Here is a 17,072-nt window from a genome sequence, read left to right on the forward strand (position 1 = left end):
GTTGGAAATTTAACTGGCCTTCTGGCTCAGGTCTTTGGCACCTGTGACATGAAACTTGCCCAAAAAAGTAATTTATGTAACTCTCAATCCTGCGTATAAAATGAAAACCATGAAGAAGAAAAAAACACAATTAAAACATCAAAAGCTCAAATTTATACACAATACTTTAAAATATATTTGTTAGCCAACTATTGAGTTACTTGAAGCAGCATCACCTAAGAAAATTTTGTGAGGGTCACCAAGGGCGCTCATAGTCTAAAAAGATGTGTAAGTTGAAAAATTTTTGTGTAGATTGGGTTCTTTTTGTTGTGGGACTTCTGTGCTTTCCTAAAGGGAGAAACACCACCACAAACTTCGGCTAATAACACGGGTGATGCCCAAGAGCAAAGAATATGGTTTGTCACCAGGACCCAAGCTTTAACTTTGCATTTTGACTTTTCTCTAGGTTTTGTGTTTGTATGTATGCATGTGTAGATGTGTGTGTGTGTGTGTGTGTGTGTGTGTGTGTGTGTATGTGCATATCTGCACACATGTGCATACACATAATGATGGCCAGAAACCAGTGTGTAGTACTGTTCCTGAGGACCCATCTTTCTGTTTGGAGATATTAACTGTTGGCTGCTTTGGAGCACGCCACGCCGTGTAAACTGGCTGGCCAAGGCACCCCAATATGCTTCCCTTACACTGAGATTATGAACCCGTGGTTGCCACATCCAGATTTCTCACACGGGTTCTGCAGGGGGTCAAGTTAAGAGCTGTACTGCAACTTTCCCATTTATTTCCATCTGGCCAAGCTGACTTTCCCCACAGAGAAAAGGTCATCTAAAGTGCACCTTCTCTGCCTCCCTTTCCTTCCCTTACTCCTCAGACCTCCCCTGTAAACAACACAGGGGAAAACACCCAGGAACTCAGAGGCAAGGGTGAGCGCACGAACGGATAAGCAGAGCAGGATGCTTAAATAAACGAAATAGTTAAAGCACACGCCGTGCCCTTTGCTAGCTGAGCCATTTCTCCAGACCCAACTTCCGTCCAGATTTTTAAGTTAAATTGGCCCCAGTTGTATTCACGTCAGACTCTGGTTTTCACTGTGTGGGCCGCGGAGCTCCCTCTCTACTAAAGCCACCCATGACTGCTTATTTTCCTACTTTCCAGCTTCTGTTCCATGTGGATAATGGTGCTGGCCGATTCACTGCGGTCTACGATGCTGGCATCCCAGGCCATCTGTGTAATGGACAGTGGCATAAAGTCACTGCCAAGAAGATCAAGAACCGCCTGGAGCTTGTGGTAGATGGGAACCAGGTAGATGCCCAGAGCCCAAACTCGGCCTCCACGTCAGCCGATACAAACGACCCTGTTTTTGTTGGCGGTTTCCCAGGTGAGAGCTGGCTGATGCGGCAAACAGGTCTTTTGCCCCTTATGTTTGTGGTTCTAAGCATTTATGTTTGTATAATTATGTTCAAGGATGTATAGTCAAGGGTACCTGCTTCCAAGCTTTAGAGTCTCCGCCCATAAATAACACTTGGCCTCAAATTTCCAGTCTGTAAAATGAGAGGTCTATTTATTTAAAACACATGGGACTGAAATTTTCATAATCACCCCCAAAGTTTTATTCAAGGGGAGGCTTAAAGCTAAAGGAAATGAATTTGCCTTATAAAAGATATAAAGCACTTAACAGCAGTTGAGGCCAGAATTGTGAGGGCCCCCCCTCCATCCCCCCCCCCGGTTTTAAAATTAATGTATCAGAGGAATCATAAAATGCTGTTGAACTTATTTCCTCCAGTTCTGGAATTCTCCAGGTTAGATGTAGCTCATTTCCAACATAGGCTGTTAAAGAGTTTTTCTTTATATTACAAAGAAGCCCAAGCAATAAATCAGTATCAAAAAGTTCCTTAGCACATTCGCTACAGTATGCGAACTGCAGAGTTACCTGAGGAGCCCATGAACACAGTGGCTACCGGAGCCGTGTCTCCAATTCCCTTTCGTGATCCCTGGAAGGACATGGACCCCCTGGAGCGAGCTTTCATCATTTTGGAAGAAGGAAAATATATTCCTTTCTCCCTTGGGAGCAAGAATACGGTGCCGTGTGCAGCATAGGTCGCCAGAGCAAAAGCGAGTAGAAGGGACTCACAGTGCCTCCTTCCAGACTTACCTTTGCTTCTCCTTTTTAAATTTTATGTGCCTGGGTTTTTTCCCCGTGTGTGTGTGTGTGTGTGTGTGTGTGTGTGTGTGTCTGTTTGTGTGTGCACAACAGACACACATGCCTGGTGCGTGTGACAGCCGGAAGAAGGCATTAGATCCCCTGAATTGGAATTACAGATAGTTGGAGGCCACTGTGTGGGTGCTGCGAGTTGAACCCCAATCCTCTGGAAGAGCAGCCGGAGCTCTTAATCACTGTGCCCTCACTCCGGGCCCTGCTTTTGGTTTTCCAAAAGATAGACTCCTTGGCATTCTTCTTTTAAACTTTAATGAATTTGACCTTGAGCTACATAAATCCTCCTTCAGTCATGAACAGACCCATAATATTTTGAGGGAGACAGTGTACCTCTCTACCAACAGCCTACGAAATGACATCCTCCCAAAGACATAGTCGGCTTAGGCCTCTGTTTCCTGTTCCGGTTGATGGCGTGAACCCGGAAGAGCATGACCTGAAACTGAGGCTCACTAAAGTCTTGTGCTAAAGCCAAGTTCATTGAGATCATCAGGCAGTGTATACTCTGGGGGTTAGAGGAGGCACAAGGACAGGCCACACATGCTAAAACTGTGGATTTCCAGAGAGGCATATAAAGGGTAATTTAAACCTTCAGTTGAGTGACAGCAGCAAGCAATAATGAGGAAGGTAGGCTTCCTCCTGTGCGCCACACCTGGGAGGAGCACCAAAAAAAACGCCTTCTCAGAACAATTCTGTGTTCTGAGGAAACCGAGCTCAGAAGACTCTGGTCTTGTTTTCTCAGAGTGTTCCACAGCACTGAGAATTCTCCTCACAGGGCTCTGTTCCTGGCGTGTGCCTCAACAGGCCTCCTTAATTAAAAGGAAAGAAGAAAGCCATAGGCTTCCAAGCTACAGAACATTTAGGGGTTCTATTTTTGCAGTGATAGAAGATGATAAATTCACCTTTAAAATTTCATGTCCTAATTCAAGATTAGTAGGATTTTATAAATTTCTTCACCGCATTAAATACAATTAAGATATATTAGGGAGGTGGTTGCTTACTTATTTTCTTATTTATTACAGTTTTTTGAAGCAGGGTCTCACTGTGTAGCCCAGGCTAGCCTAGACCCTGTGGTCTCCTTTTCTACCTGTAGTGCTGGTGTTACGGGCATGTACCATGGCACTTACCTGTAACTGCATGGTTTGATTTGGTAACCTTACATGTTTTCTTACCAAAGCAATATTAATTATTTGATAGCCTAATATGTATAATTTCAGAAGTTTCCATACTTATAATGTAGCTGTTAAGAAGTTGATAATAATCTACAAATCTGTTTGCAAGCCTCCAAACAAAAATCACACAGTTTACATTACTGAGTACTCCTATTAACCTCAAGCTATGACTTGATTTGCAAACCTGATCGTAAACATTTTGATGTCTTGGCATTTCAAAAGTGAAGCTGAGAGAGCTGGTGGGCTGAAGGAGAGATAAACCTGTTTTTGTTATGATCCCAAGTGCGGGATGGGAACGGTCTTGTGAGAGAACAGGTGATGTTAATCCACTAGAAGGGGAACCACCTCATGCAGGAGCTTGATTGTTGCCAGCTGAAAAGATCCGGTGAGCAGACTCAGGGAGAAGATATGTAAGTGAGCCCAAAACAAGAGGCAAGGCCTTTAGAGACTTGGGATAGTTTTGGCTGTTCATCGCTCCACTTCTAGACGCTCCTAGAGAGAACCGCTGGAGGGAAGGCTTTGGGGCTCTGGCTCCTGCTGAGATTCCAAGTTTTGGTTACTCCAGGTTCCAGCAGAAAAAAAATCCTGCTGATTACGCCAGGAAAATCATTCCTTGGAACTGATATCCTTACAGTTTTGTTATTATATTCTTTAATCTTCTTTTCCTATTGTTTAGGTTAGTCGGGTTATAAGTAACATACGCTAAGTTAACAAATTTGTAATAAAGTATATTTATTTTAAAAATCGAGCCTACAGGGGTCTGTCCACATAGTGGTAGAGTACTTGCTCAGCTCGCACAAGGCGGGAGCTTCTGGGCTGGATCACCAGCATTTGTAAGGCAGAAAGACAAAGCTGACTCCTCTTGCTGTGTCTTTTTCAGATGGTCTCAACCAGTTTGGCCTGACCACCAACGTTAGGTTCCGAGGCTGCATCCGGTCTCTGAAGCTCACCAAAGGCACGGGCAAGCCACTAGAGGTTAACTTTGCCAAGGCCCTGGAACTCAGGGGTGTCCAACCTGTGTCATGCCCAGCTACCTAATGAAGAGAACTTCAAGCCTGAGGAGGGCCCATCAAAACAAGTGTATCCTGTTAAACATATACTTGCCTATGCATATTAATAAAGCTAATGTGTGCATATACATTGAATTCTTTCTGTACTGTGTCAGGCGTGATCATTCAGACCACAGCTTGAATTTTAATTCAAGTTGTCTTCTGAACTTCTGATTATTAAACCAATTATTTCATCCTAAACAATTGCATGTTTTGTGTGATTTTAGAGATGAAAGGTAACTGACCATAAAATGAATTTGCAATGTGCCCTGAAGTCATCATAAAAACAACAACAAAAGAAAACAAAAACAAAAACAAAAAACAAACCTCATGTACTTTGTGAAGACAACTTTAAAAAGAAACAGCATCTATGAACAACTTTGTCATCCTCTTCCCTGTATGTTGCCTTTGGCTTTGTGTCAAGCCACTGCGACAAAATGGATTTTGTACTTGTGATTGGAAGGCAATCGAGTCCATCGGTCCCTGTGTTTGCAGAAGCATTAGCAAATCATTCCCCTAATCCAACTTCATTATTCGAGCATTTAACTAGCCTTATAAGTGAAGATCTTTTCCTGCCGAAGGTTGATCGTATAGACCGGATTCAGGCCAGACAGCTTAATTATTTGATTTCCTTGTTTGATAATGATTTATAGGCTTCCGGAAGGAGCCAGAGCCAAGCTGCAGAATGACAATGGTGCTCACAGCTCCTGCTACTGTAGTGAGCTTGTGGACTCTGGGTTTATCAGAGGGAGTCACAGCCTACACTCAGACACTAGTATTTATCAGGAGACAACCCGCCAGTAACTTCGGAGACATCTCCCCTTGAATCTTTTTGAGATGTACTCTCACCTAACAAATATGCATCTCTTGCCCCGCCCCCCAAAAAAAGTCTGGGTTTTTTTCCTTCTCCTGTGTGTTCAGTCATCTTCAAAGAGGTGTGGGAACCAAGACTAGCTTGAATTTTATTCATCAAGCTTGAAAGGAAACATTTCATTTCCCACATTCAGAAGAAATGGCTATGGGTTGAATAATTCAGAATGTGAAACGGTGGTTCTCAGCCTTCCTAACGCTGTGACCCTTTAATATAGTTCCTCATGCTGTGGTAACCACCAACCATAAACATATGTTCATTGCTACTTCATAACTGTAATTTTGCTCCTGTTACAAATCATAATAAATATTTGGCATGCAGAATATTTGATATGCAATCCCATGAGTGGGTCATTTGGGCCCCCAAAGGGGTCCCGACCCACCGGTTGAGAACCACTGATGTAAAAGACCAGGAAACCTGCCTCCATGTAGAATTGTGACCACCAGGACAGTAATCTACTCTGACACTGTTATCCACTGTTTTCATCACTGTGATGGCAAATGTACACTTAGAATTTCACCATCAGCCAGTTGCTCTGTACAATTTGTCCACATGTTTCTCTTCTGCTGAAAGGGATTCTTAACCTAAGCTCGGGTTTTAAAGCTATTTTCTGGGAGATTTAAAAGAAAAAAAAGCCTCTTGTCAGATATAGCAGCTCCAGTTTGGTCTAGAACAAGAGGGCTGTTAGAATCTTTCCCAGGAAGAAAATTACTATTATTAAGGAAAAAAAAATCGTCCACCATGCCAACTGAGTTTTATAGTCATTTGAAATTCCAACTATTATCATGACCTTGGTTATTTCCAAACACACTTTAAAAAAACTTATATTGAATCTAGTTGCTTCTTAATCAGCCTTTAAGCCATTAAACTATTTGAAATCTAGTGTGTCTTGAAAATGCAACAATTACTTCTTCAGTGAACCTTGACATAAATTATTGGATTTATTCTGGATACTAAGTTAGATAAACATGAATAAAGATGCGTTCCTTGAATTAAAAGCCCTTTTCCCCTCAAGTTCTGCTCACAATGATACATTAATTTAAAAGCCAACGTGCATGACTGGCACTCCTATCAGAGGTGAGGCCTGCTGAAGTCAATTCAAGATAAGTGCTTTGGATGGGGGGGGGGGGGAGAAGGGAGAGGGGGAGAGGGGAGGGGGCAGGGGGGAGGGCTCAGGGTATTGAGATGAGCACAGTGCCTCCCTCCCACCCCTGATTACAGCTGGATACTAAAGATGATTTAAGTGCAAAAACAAAAGAACTAGACAGATTTTCCCCTGTACCAATTAAGCAATAATCTTGACTAGAGTTCTTGGGCATACACACATCGCCCCCCCTGGCCCCCCCCCCAGTCTCCAAGTGTGACTGAGGCTAAAACCTCAAGCCTCTTGCCACTTTCATACCTCATTAGGAGGGACCAAAGGGTAGCCTGAAGTGTGACAATGTGCTCCAAGGTCCACATGAGTAGAATTTTCCAACATGGTCCCAGAAAAGTAGCTGTGAGGGCAGAATTCAGCCTGTCAATCTTTGACTAGATTTTTACCATCCGAGGCTCATACTGAAGGGTGCATCCATGACTCTGCATGAACAGAGCTTATTGGGATCTTAAAATCAAAACTAAATTTTATGAAAGGCAGAAGTTTCTCCAGTATACTTTAACTGCCCTCCTCAAACATTAAATTGACTTCTATCCCACAATAAGTTAAAAAATATTTTTTCAGTCAGTCCTTTTCAACAATTTCCCTGTGTCCTCTCACAATGCAGCCATCATACACAAAGCTGAATAGTTTTTCACTTATTTTCTAAACACTCACTCCTGCCAGGTTGTTAGCCAGGTTGTTAAACCTACCAGGTTTAAAAAGGTACTCGGAACCTCAGAAAGAAATTATGAGCATGTTTTATGGAAGTTACCATGGTAAGTACCACCACATACGGAAAACAAAGAAGAAAGCCAACAGATCTCAGCCCAAAGTCATCAGAACTGTGACAAACACAGCTTCAATGGCAGTTGTGAAAAATTGTAAGTATGTTCTCCCACTTCCACTTAGTCTATTGTCTCCGACTACAAAACCCTTCTAGAAGTCCTACCTCACAAAGGAAAAGGCACTGTTAAACAAACTGGAGTCTTCTGGTTTTATGGTGATTTTATTGGATTTATTTATATGCAAAATTGATGGATATTATTAACACAAATGCGAAAGAAAATAGTAAACTTTTGCAAATGTGGAGTCATTTTTTACAACAACCTGCAAATATCATGTGTCTATAGGCTTTTCCAGAGGATCATGGGAAGAAGATCTGATTTATCACAACGTGACAGAGAAAAGGTGGGTTACCTTGTCCCCTGAGTGTACCACCCATTCATTAAAACTCTCTGCACAGGATCCAATGGGCTGCTAAGGTCCCACTGCAGCTTCTCCCTGAGGGGGTACTCTCCGCTCTGTGTAGCTATGCATACTTCTCACCAAGCTGTCATGTCTCTTGGCTGCTTTTCTTCCAAGGCAGGTAGGTGCCCAGAAGACATTGTCATCTGCTAAGACACCAAGTGCTATGAACCACATGGACAGAAGCAGCCATTGATTTTTTTTTTTTTAAAGAGCAATGAGAAGTGACAATAGGCTGTTAGACATGGTGGTTGATATGATTTCTAATTTTGCTCTCTGGGAACCAGGACAGAAGGGACCCAAGAATAGAAACAGCATGACTCCAAAGGTAATAGTGACCTGGAGTAGGGTGTGTTTGTAGAGACAGAAGCACATGCAAGGAATTTTTTAAAGAGGCAGCTGCACTTAGAAAGGAGAGATGCTTGAAGGAAAAAACAGGGAGAAGGCGTCCTACAGATGAACAATTCCCAAGTCTCTGGCTTGAGTGATGTCTGGATGATGTGACTCAGAGTGGGAAGCGTCAAGAAGCATGTGTCTAAGAGTCCTAGCTTAATCTGAGGCTTATGGAAACGTGCCATCTAAGGTAGCAGAAAGGCCAGGTGTTGGGCTTTAGGATCTGAACCCTCTGTGGACCATTCAGTTCTGTCCTGTGCCACATGAGTCTCTCCATTGGGACATTGGCAAGGATACTTTAGACACCAACATGGCTATCAGCTATTGTCCATGTCCTAGGAGTGAATAAAGGCTTGCTACAGTTTTGTGGCAGTCTCTACTCAGATCTATTCTATAGAATACAGGGCCCACAAACATCCACATGCAAATGAAAGGACCCCTTATATTGTTGTGTATTAATCAGGATATTTTTTTGAAACTAGAGATAGAATTTTCCAGCCAAAAAAGTTCAGAAACTCGGAAAGAATAGCAAATCACCAGTTTTGTGCTAACCTCGATATATAGAAAAAGTATGCCCACTCAGAAACATGCGCAAAAATGATTAGCACAGCTTTTTAAAATTTCCCTAAATTGGAAGCAGCCAAGGTGTTATTCGGTAGGAAAACCTGTAGCCAACTTTGATGTACTCTTGCCATGCCATGGAATATTATTTGGTAAGTAAGAAATTATAAAATCATAAAGCAATATAGAGGAAAGAGAAATGTGTATTTCTAAGCAAAAGAAGTCATTAAGAGGGGGCTGGAGAAATGGCTCAGCGGTTAAGAGCACTGACTGCTCTTCCAGAGGTCCTGAGTTCAATTCCCAGCAACCACATGGTGGCTCACAACCATCTATAAAGTGATCTAATGCATAATGTATACATAATAAATAAATCCTAAAAAAAAGAAAAAAAGAAGCCACTAAGAATATTACACACTGGATGATTCTTGTTATATGGTTTTCTAGAAAAACAAAAACTGTAGACATTATGAAAGGTTCAAGGGGTCTGCAAGAGCTCAGGACAGGGATAGGGATAAGCGGGTGCAACATGGGATTTTTTTTTTAGGGTAGTGAGGCTGTTTTGTATGAAACTGTGATGGTAGACACCTGCCATCATGCATTTGTCACCTTCTGCTCTCTAAATTAGGGGAAGCGCTAATGTGACGACAGACTGTACTTGATAATTTACCAACAGTTAGGTATCAAGTTTTTATTTATTTTATTAATTTATTCAGATTACAACTCAATTGCCATCCCATCACTTGTATCCTCCCATTCCTCCCTCTCTCCCTCCCTCTTTCACCCTATTCCCCTCCCCTAGGTTTATGACGGAGGGAGCCCTCCTCCCCCACTATATGGTCATAGGCAAGTATCAGTTTTAACAAATGGACCATACCAGTGAAAGATGGCAGTTACTGAAAAGGCTGCGTATATGATTTGTCTTGACTAAAACAAAGGTTGTTGTTTGTTGTTTTCTTTTTCTCTGATTGGTATTTTATTTCTCCTTTACAAGTTCTACATAAGAGAGAAAGGGCTTTTTGGATGACATAATTATTATCTTTGCTGGAAACGATCATATAATCATTTTAAACAACACAAATGTGTACATACTTGAGACTTAAGATTTCTGCAGCCTATAAACACCTCTTTGGGTTTAAAAAGGAAAAAAAAACCAATATACTGACAATTCAACTGTAACTCTTAAAAAAAACACGTTTCCTCACCAAACCTAAGCGTTTAGTACAGGGACCTGTCATCCAAGACAGCAATGAGCTCAAGCCACTGGAAGCCAAAAGCAGCTCACTACACCAGGGCTGACCCTCGCCCATCCAGCGCCTCTTCAAAGGGCTCCTTATCCTCATCTCAGGAAGACGCCGTCACCCCAAGACAGGAGCAGCAAATGTACCCTTTTGTAACATTTCTTAGTGTCTGACACAGCACTTCACATCCAGAACCTCAAGAGCTCCAGGCACCCATGCCTACTACTCTTTCGTCTGCTCCTTTCATCTCAGAGAGGGAACCAGGCCTTCCTAAGTCATTGTAGATGCCTGAGATAACAAAGTAGAGATGTAAGACACGCTATTTGATAAGAGTAAGAATAAGGAAAAAGCAAGTTATCTTAAAGAAAAAGTGGGCTCTACCACACCAAACTATCAGACCAATGCACAACCTACTGCAAAACTGTAATACAATACAGCCAAACACACTGTTCAAACATTCAACTGTTCGAGCACGTGAAGATCATCTTCTGAAAGACCAACTGGGCTCTTAGTCTGTATGTAGCTATGTTTGTGTAACCTTAAAAACCGCTGCCCCTCAACAAGCTCTGACACTGATCTTGATCCTTGTTAGGAAGTTTTGACAGGAGACAGTAACAGCTCAACAGTCAGCTTTTGAGGTCTCCCCGCGCTCATCTTCAGCATTCATCCGACGACTGGGCTTCGTCTTCGCCCCTCACTTCTCGCAATCTCCGTGAAGACTCCCTTCTGGGTTGTAGCTCTGCATTTTAATAAATAGTCTCTCGGCTAGTTTCCGTATCCCGAGCTTTGCCTGCATCTTATCAGAATTCTGCTTTGTTCCTCCCGCAGGGCCAGAGACTCTTCAATTTAGAGCAGCTGTGCAGGCAGGTGGTGGAGCAGAAGGAGGCGCGCTGCTGTGATGTCATCAAGATGCTGCCTAGTCCTGCGTAGTAGCCGCTCTTCTGAGGAAGCGGGAGACTCATCCCTCGGACTGACTTGGTGAGTCACTTTGTTATGTGGGTAACACGATGGTCTTCAACTTATGGGGAGGAGGCACTGGGTTTCTGGCTCGCGCATCTAGCACTTCCATGCAATGCGACTTCTTAGGAGTCTCGCTGTGGAGCCTTGGAAGGTTGTCAGCGCTGGCGTTTTCTTCTGAAGGTTCAGTCTGGGCTGGGATTGTGGTCTTTTGCAATTTAGTGATAAGCAGACTGTCAATGCCGCTGGAAATATCTTCCGCTTTGACCTGACACAGAGCGCTGGGGAAGATGTTGGTTCACTGCAGATGAGGGTGCCCTGGCTCTGCTGCTGGGAGCTGGGCCTGTGCTCACTGGGCAGCAGCCTCCAAAGTCTGCTCACTCCTTCTGTGAGCGAGATGTGCAGGTCCTGGGGTTTCTAGGGTTGCTTTAGAGGATTTAATGTCTGCAGAGGAACATCCAGGAACTAATGGTGAAGTATCAAGCATCAGGTCAGAATTCTGGGCCTTGTCTGTGTCTTGCCTTAGGTTACAGTCTACACAACAGGGTCAAAGAGTTCACTTCTTCCTCCAACCTCTGCCATGGCAGCTTTCAGGTTGGCAATGGTGTCTGAGACTTTTTTTTTTTTAACCTTTGTCGGGCAGTTTGCAAATGAATTTTTCATTGCGCAAAAGTCTCTCTTGTCACTTCAACCACAGCTCTGCCGAACTCTGCCTCCTCAAGTACTGGGGTGCTGGGGGCTCAAAGCCTCGGGGCAGCAGCTAGCGCTTGGTGCACAGGGGCACAGCTGTGGCTGGCACAGGGGCACAGCTGTGGTTGGCACAGGGGCAGGGTTCCCCAGCGGGGCCCATGGCTCAGGAGTGTGAGCGGGGGTCACCATCTTCCCTGAAGAGTTTTTTTTGTTTGTTTGTTTTTGTTTTCTAGCAGCAAACACGGGATAAACAGAGCTAGGAAAGGATAGGTAAGGAAATGAAGAAGCATTTCTTTTCAAATGCCTGTATCAGACAGGCAGACGGACCTGAATTTGACTCAAAGGGGGTGGGATGGGGTGGGGTGGGGGGGATAGGTGAAAGAGATGCAAACTTTTGAGGCAGATATTCAAGAGCGTGTGGAAATTGTTAAGCTCTCCTCGGGAACCTGAGAGAAAGAGCCTCCATATGTAAAGGTTGGGTTTTAGAAAGATAAGGATAAAGAAGAATGAGAAAGAGAAGGTGGAGAGATCTCAATATGTCCCAAGGCAAGCCAGGAGTAAGAGTTACCCTCCTAGAGATACGTTGCTGAGGTATGGGCATGTTCGCTCGCCTAATGGAATTTCCTGTAACGCATAAAATATCCCACTTTACCCCATAGCCACACACGATTATAGTTTGTCAATTAAACAAGTATGAAATAGTGGACTTAAGCAGTCTCTTAAATAATCAAAACTTTATTGTAAAGAACTTGCAAGCAAAAACTCACATGGCAAGATTGGTCAGGCCCAACGTCTACACACGTCACTGGATGTCTGCACACTTAGGACGGCCATACGGAAGCATAAAGCATAACTGATAGTGAGAGTGTAGAATGCAATGCGAAGCTCCTCAGCTTCCGTATGGCCATCCTAAGTGTGCAGAACACTAATTAGCTTCATGTGCTCTCGCATGACTTATGTGTCTAGTACCAGCATTAAATCCTTACTCACCACGTAATACTTACTTTTTCTTGTTCATCCCTCTACACATTGTTATAACAACATGTACATATGTTTTCATACATGTGTAATATATTAGGATTCACATATGAGAGAGAATATATCTTTTTTCTTTCTGAAATTGTATAATCTCACTTAATATTATGGATTCTAAACTCATAATTTTTCTGTAAGTTTTGTGATTTCAGTTTTCTTTAGAGCTAAATGGTATTATGTTCTACATTTGTATAGGGTTTACATTATTTATTCATCAGCTGATGGGCTAGATTGAATAACTCCTTGATATGGTGAATAAAGCAACGATAAAATAGGGGTGCACAAATCTCTGTGGTAAACCGTGAAGTTCTCTGGATGGCCCAGGAGTGAAATAGCTGAGCTATGTGGTAGTTTTGTTCTTAGGTTCTTTTTTCTTTCCTTCCTTCCTTCCTTCCATGTGATTTCCACAATGCCGGAATTCAGTTTTTCCTTCACCATCAGTGAATAGGGGTTCGTTCCTCTTTCTCCACATCTCTTCAACATCTGTTGTTGCATCTCTTGAGAGCCGTTCCAACTAGGTTGAGTGAAGTGGTGTCTCAAAGTGATTTTCATCTGCATTGCCATGGTGCCCAGAGACATTTAACACAGTTTAAAGTAGCTATTAGCTATTTCTGTTCCATCACACACCAAATAGTCTCTATTCATTCCATTGGCCCATTTGCTGATTGGCAGTTTTATTTACTTGGTATTGAACTTCTGCAATTCTTTGTAGGTTCTGGACATTAGCCCTTTGTCTGGAGTAGACATGGTAAAGACTTTCCTCCCATGCTGCAGGCTGTGTTCTCTGCCGATTGTTTCCTTTGCTATGCAGAAACCTTTTATTTTTATATAGTCCCATCTGTTGGTGCTTGGAGCCAGTTCCTGTGCTGTTGTGTTCAGAAAGATCTTGCCTGCCTCTGTGTCTAGAAGCATATTCCAAAGGATCTTGTTTGTTTGTTTGTTAGTTTTAGTAGTTTCAGCATTTGGGAGTCTTAAATTAAGGTCTTTGATCCACGTTGAATTGATTTTGGACAGGGTAAAGATATGAATCTAATTTTATTCTGCATGTGGATATCCATGTTGGCCAGCACCATTTGTTGGACAAACTGTCTTTTTTCCTTTTTTTTTTTTTTTTTTTTTTTTTGTCTTCCTGGGCATAGCTTTGGGGGTTTCTTCTGGGCCCTCTTTTCTGTTCCATGGGCCTCCTGTATATTTGTGTGCCATTTAAAGCATTTTTTAAAAAAGAAAGCTAAGTAAGAGTACCATTGGATTCAAGGAGTGTGGGGTGTGTTTTTGATGATAAAAGCTGTTTCTGGATAGACAACATGGTAACCTTGACAAGAGCTGTTCTGTAAAGACTGCAGCCCTGAATGGGAAACAGGAATTAAAGAGGGCTTTTGTAAATGAGCAAATGTTTTTTTGTAAAGGGATTATTTTGTGTCAGCCCATGCCTCGCATACAAATCCCTCTCTTTCTTACCAGTGAATAAAATTAAATGGGAACACGAAATTGCTTGAACATATGTGTATCCACATGACTCTGATAAAAGATGCTGGCCCACCGGACAAGCTGGAGAAGAGCCCTGCGTCTCAGCCAGATGCAGCTCCTGTAACTGAACAATCATCAACTAGTCAGATCATATCTGCCTGCTCATCAAAGCCCTCCTAGAGGGCTTTTTTTTTTTTTAACTTAGATTTGAGGAAAGGCAGAGTCTTCCTAGATTGCTATGCCTTAAATAATTTACTCAAATAAATCACTCAGTCCATCAATAAGTAATAAAGCCTTATCTGCTTGATAGAGTAGACTAAAACAAGAGAAAATGTCAAAAGACGAATGTAATCTACTAGATGCAGTAATGAAAAGATGGCAGGGAATATAGAGAAAGGCTTAGAGGTGCTAGACACAAGCTCCTCTTCCCGACTCCTGCTACCCAGGCAACCACACATGCAGCTCAGGAGGGCTTTTGATGGTGGCTGCCTGCAGCACACCATAGACACTATTCTGCTCCTCATGCAAAGGGCACCAGTTCTAGGACTAGGCTCCACCCTTAAGATACATGACCAAGAAATCCATCCAAACTTTCTGTGGGTTAATCTTTCAAGAAATAACACAGTAAATTGGAGTGCAACTTGGCATAGTTTACATCTCCGCTGTTCTACTTCAAAGTCAAGGTTTTATGCTGAACCTACGCCATGAAAGTGGTTATGTCAATCAATTTGGGGAAGTTAATGTGCAGAGTTCAAGAGACTGGACCAACAATAATCAATGAAGCTATTGATTAGATGACTGTGCAGACAAAATATTTGGATGGAAACATCAACTGTAGGGTCTAGTGTGGAAGCTTTCAAATAAAACCAGGTGTAAGTCATACAGAGACATAGTTCCTCTTAAGAGTGAATGAGGTAGCTGGGTGTGGTAGCTCATGTCTGTAATCCCAGCACTCAGAGGCAGAGGCAGGTGGATCACTGTGAATTCCAGGCTAGCCTGGTCTACAAAGCAAGTCCAGGACAGCCAGGCCTACACAAGGAGAAACACTGTCTCAAAAACAAAACAAAACAAAATAAAAAACAAATTTAAAAAAGTGAAGGGGACGGATGCCCGGCACCCATCCCAGAAGTGTACAGCACGTTTGGGGCAAGTGCAGACATAGGATTCAAACCCGTGGCCAAGGATAGTAAAGCCATTGTGGATGGGAATTTGAAGCTCATCTTGGGCCTGGTCTGGACTTTGATCCTTCACTAGTCCATCTCCATGCTTCTATGGGAAGATGACGGAGATGATGATGCCAAGAAGCAGATACCAAAACAGAGGCTGATGGGATGGATTGAGAACAAGATCACATTCTTCCCCATCACCAACGTTAACCAGAAGTGGCAAGATGGCAAAGCCCTAGGAGCCCTGGTAGACTGCTGTGCTCTTGGGTCTCACTATTTAACCATGGCTGGCCTGGAGCTCCCAGAAATTTGCTTCCATCTGTTTTCCATGGTCTGGGATCAAAGGCCTGCATCATCATTCCTACCAGCATTCCTTTGTGCCACTCAATATCTACTTGGTTCTCTAAGCACTTGATTCCCAGCATGCACTTGGATCTGCTCTCCCTTCAGTACTTCAACATGACTATTAATCCTTAGAGGATGTGCTGACAAGTGAGGTGACTAGATGCCTGCCAAGAAAGCTTATTATAAGATTTCATTTCTTGAGTATCCAGGTAACATCCACAAAGACTCATTCTTCTTTGATTATTTTTCAACACATTTCTCACCTGAGCCTTGAAGTCTAATAGAATTGTAACTTACAAGTATATATTAAAGTACATTTTTTTCCTGAAGAGATTTGTTGCATAAAGAAATCAATAGCCTAAAGGTACTTAAAATATTTTTAATAATTCTATGTAAAAAAGTGAAGGTGATATTATGGTTCAACAAGAGAAAATGATGTACTCCTAAAACTAAAGACCAGAGATTACTTTTACCACCTAGATAACCGACTATAGGTAAAATGTTTATAGTTGGAGAGTTAAGTAGTGATATTTGAACACGGTTTGTAGGTAAAAATACCTCCTACTCTGCCTGACCTAGAACACTGGTTATGAGAATGCCTTTTGCAGGAAGATGTCAACAAAATCTACCTTGTCCTGATAAGGTCTCAGCACAAACCAGAGGACGATTCTATCAGAGTTCACCCTGGGCAGCCAATGACTTCACTGGAATTACTTTCATGGTGTAGGGGAGGGGTTACTTGTAGGAGTGTGAGAGATCCCGAAGCCCCTGAGCTAGAAAGGTTCCTCTTGATATGGATGATGGCTTCCCTGTGCCTGCATAGATGGAGTCCTGCCTCAAATAACCTTCCTAAGCCTGTGCCTTGGTCAGCGCTCTATTGCTGTGAAGAGACACAATGGCCACAATTCTTTAAGGAGAATACATTTAACTGGGTCTGGCTTACAGTTTCAGAGGTTTAGGCCATTATCATCATGGCAGGAAGCATGGTGGCGTGCAGGCAGACATGGTGCTGGAGAAGGAGCTGAGAGTTGTACATCTGTATCTTCAGGCAGCAGGAAGAGAGAAAGTCACTTGGCTTGGCTTGGGCTTTGACACTTCAAAGCTCAACCCTTGTCACACACTTCCTTCAACAAGGCCACACCTTCTATTCCTTCTCAAGTAATACCACTCCCTGATGACTAAGCATTCTAATACATAAATCTATGGGGTGGGGGAGGGGTGGGGTGGTATTCTTATTCAAACCACCCCTGCACCAGCAGAGATTCTAGGCCAGAATTGCATGCAAATGGCTGTGGGGAGCTGATGGATACTCCCATGGTATCAATAGGGTTCGATAGGCCTCCCAGTCCATTCTTCTATGAAGGAATGTCAATAGTCCACAGGCCCCTTGGTAATGACTTACCAATAGGCACAGCTGATCTCATGAAGACGGCAGCCATTTTGCCCCAAGGACCACTTTCTACAACAGACTCCAATTCTGTGCCTCTCTTTTCCAACGTTGAAGGCTGTAACTCTTCCTCCCTTAAAAATAGAAAT

The 17,072-nt window shown here is 42.8% G+C and overlaps 1 protein-coding gene and 1 pseudogene across 2 annotated transcripts in view; one reads left to right on the forward strand and one right to left on the reverse strand.

Annotated features, from left to right (window-relative positions):
* The window catches only part of LAMA2 (laminin subunit alpha 2), a 588,770-nt gene extending 584,136 nt beyond the window's left edge, over positions 1-4,634 (forward strand). The window contains exons 62-63 of the mRNA XM_084776810.1: positions 1,153-1,375; positions 4,262-4,634. Of these exons, the coding sequence (XP_084632936.1) occupies positions 1,153-1,375; positions 4,262-4,419 (381 nt within the window). The 3' untranslated portion in view covers positions 4,420-4,634. The remainder of the gene's footprint in view (positions 1-1,152; positions 1,376-4,261) is intronic.
* Positions 4,635-10,168: 5,534 nt separating this feature from the next.
* On the reverse strand, positions 10,169-11,320 carry LOC311594785 (DNA-directed RNA polymerase II subunit GRINL1A-like; annotated as a pseudogene). Its single transcript has one exon. The product of its transcript is annotated as a DNA-directed RNA polymerase II subunit GRINL1A-like (transcript).
* Positions 11,321-17,072: the final 5,752 nt, after the last annotated feature.

Source organism: Acomys minous, assembly GCF_964271855.1.
Source record: "Acomys minous genome assembly, chromosome: 3".
Classification (NCBI taxonomy): Eukaryota; Metazoa; Chordata; class Mammalia; order Rodentia; family Muridae; genus Acomys; species Acomys minous.